General features: G+C 43.3%; 1 protein-coding gene across 1 annotated transcript in view; it reads left to right on the top strand.

Annotated features, from left to right (window-relative positions):
• Nucleotides 1-1,035, top strand: part of pcsk6 (proprotein convertase subtilisin/kexin type 6) — a gene marked incomplete at its 5' end in the record, with an annotated part of 14,281 nt that overhangs the window by 6,892 nt on the left and 6,354 nt on the right. Inside the window, 1 exon segment of the mRNA XM_014021182.1 lies at nt 402-590. Within this exon segment, the coding sequence (XP_013876636.1) occupies nt 402-590 (189 nt within the window).

Here is a 1,035-nt window from a genome sequence, read left to right as displayed (position 1 = left end):
CTGGTAGACATCGCGATTTGAATCATCAAAGGTTTTTGACACCTGAGAGACACCGTAGCAGCTCCTTTGCGCTTGGAAGCGAGGGGTGGGGGTGGGGGGAGGACCAGGGAGGATGACTCAACCACTCAACCACTAGATGTTGCTGAAAACAACAAATCCTACACACTGTGCCTTTAATTCCCAAGCATGCACATCACATCCTAACCCTAAGCTTGTTGGGAGCCGGGGAAGCAAGAACACATGAGAACTATCAGGTATCAAACAGACTGAAGATGAAAAGAAAACCAGGAGTTAGAATAGTCAGGGAGTAACACTTTAACAAGATATAAGACATCAGAAAAAAAAAACCCAATAGTGATAAAGAGGAGTGACCCTTTCTATGACCTGTTTATCTGTGATAGGCACATCCATGCTGGTCAGAGCCTGAACAGCAGCATCAGCATCTCTGGATGCTCAGAAGAACCAGAGCAGCATGTGGATTACCTTGAGCATGTGGTGGTCAGGGTGTTTATTGTTCACCCACGACGAGGAGACCTGGAGATCAACCTCATCTCTCCATCAGGCACACGCTCTCAGCTTCTGGCCAGGAGGTGAGAGCTCCACATGTCACATCTAACCCACAGCGAGTCGGTCAGTGTCTCATGTTCCCAATGTCAKTCTCCAGTGGGYGTCTTTCTGTCTGTCCACTTCACTKCCCRAGTGAAATAAAAGCAATATCTGATACAAACTGTGTGCACCAGTAGCTGCATACAATCTGCATCATGCTGAATTACAACACACATTCAAATAAACATTTTCCTTTCTGTGTTAAAGGAAGATAGATTCACRTTTTTAATTCACTTTATCACATTTAAAGTCATGGTGGTTGAGCGTGTTCTTTTTGCCATGGGACAAGAGACCGGAACATTAGAAAAGGTCATCATTACAGTAACTTTGCCCAGTTTAATTTATAATTACAATTTATTTAATGTTTTTAAACTGTGGGAGGAAACCAGGGCACCCATAAAAAACATCATGCAATTAACATATATATAT

This window comes from Austrofundulus limnaeus, unplaced genomic scaffold, assembly GCF_001266775.1.
Source record: "Austrofundulus limnaeus strain Quisiro unplaced genomic scaffold, Austrofundulus_limnaeus-1.0 Scaffold281, whole genome shotgun sequence".
Taxonomy (NCBI): domain Eukaryota; kingdom Metazoa; phylum Chordata; class Actinopteri; order Cyprinodontiformes; family Rivulidae; genus Austrofundulus; species Austrofundulus limnaeus.
Note: the sequence above shows the minus strand (reverse complement) of the source record. Positions and strands in the feature narration are given on the sequence as shown.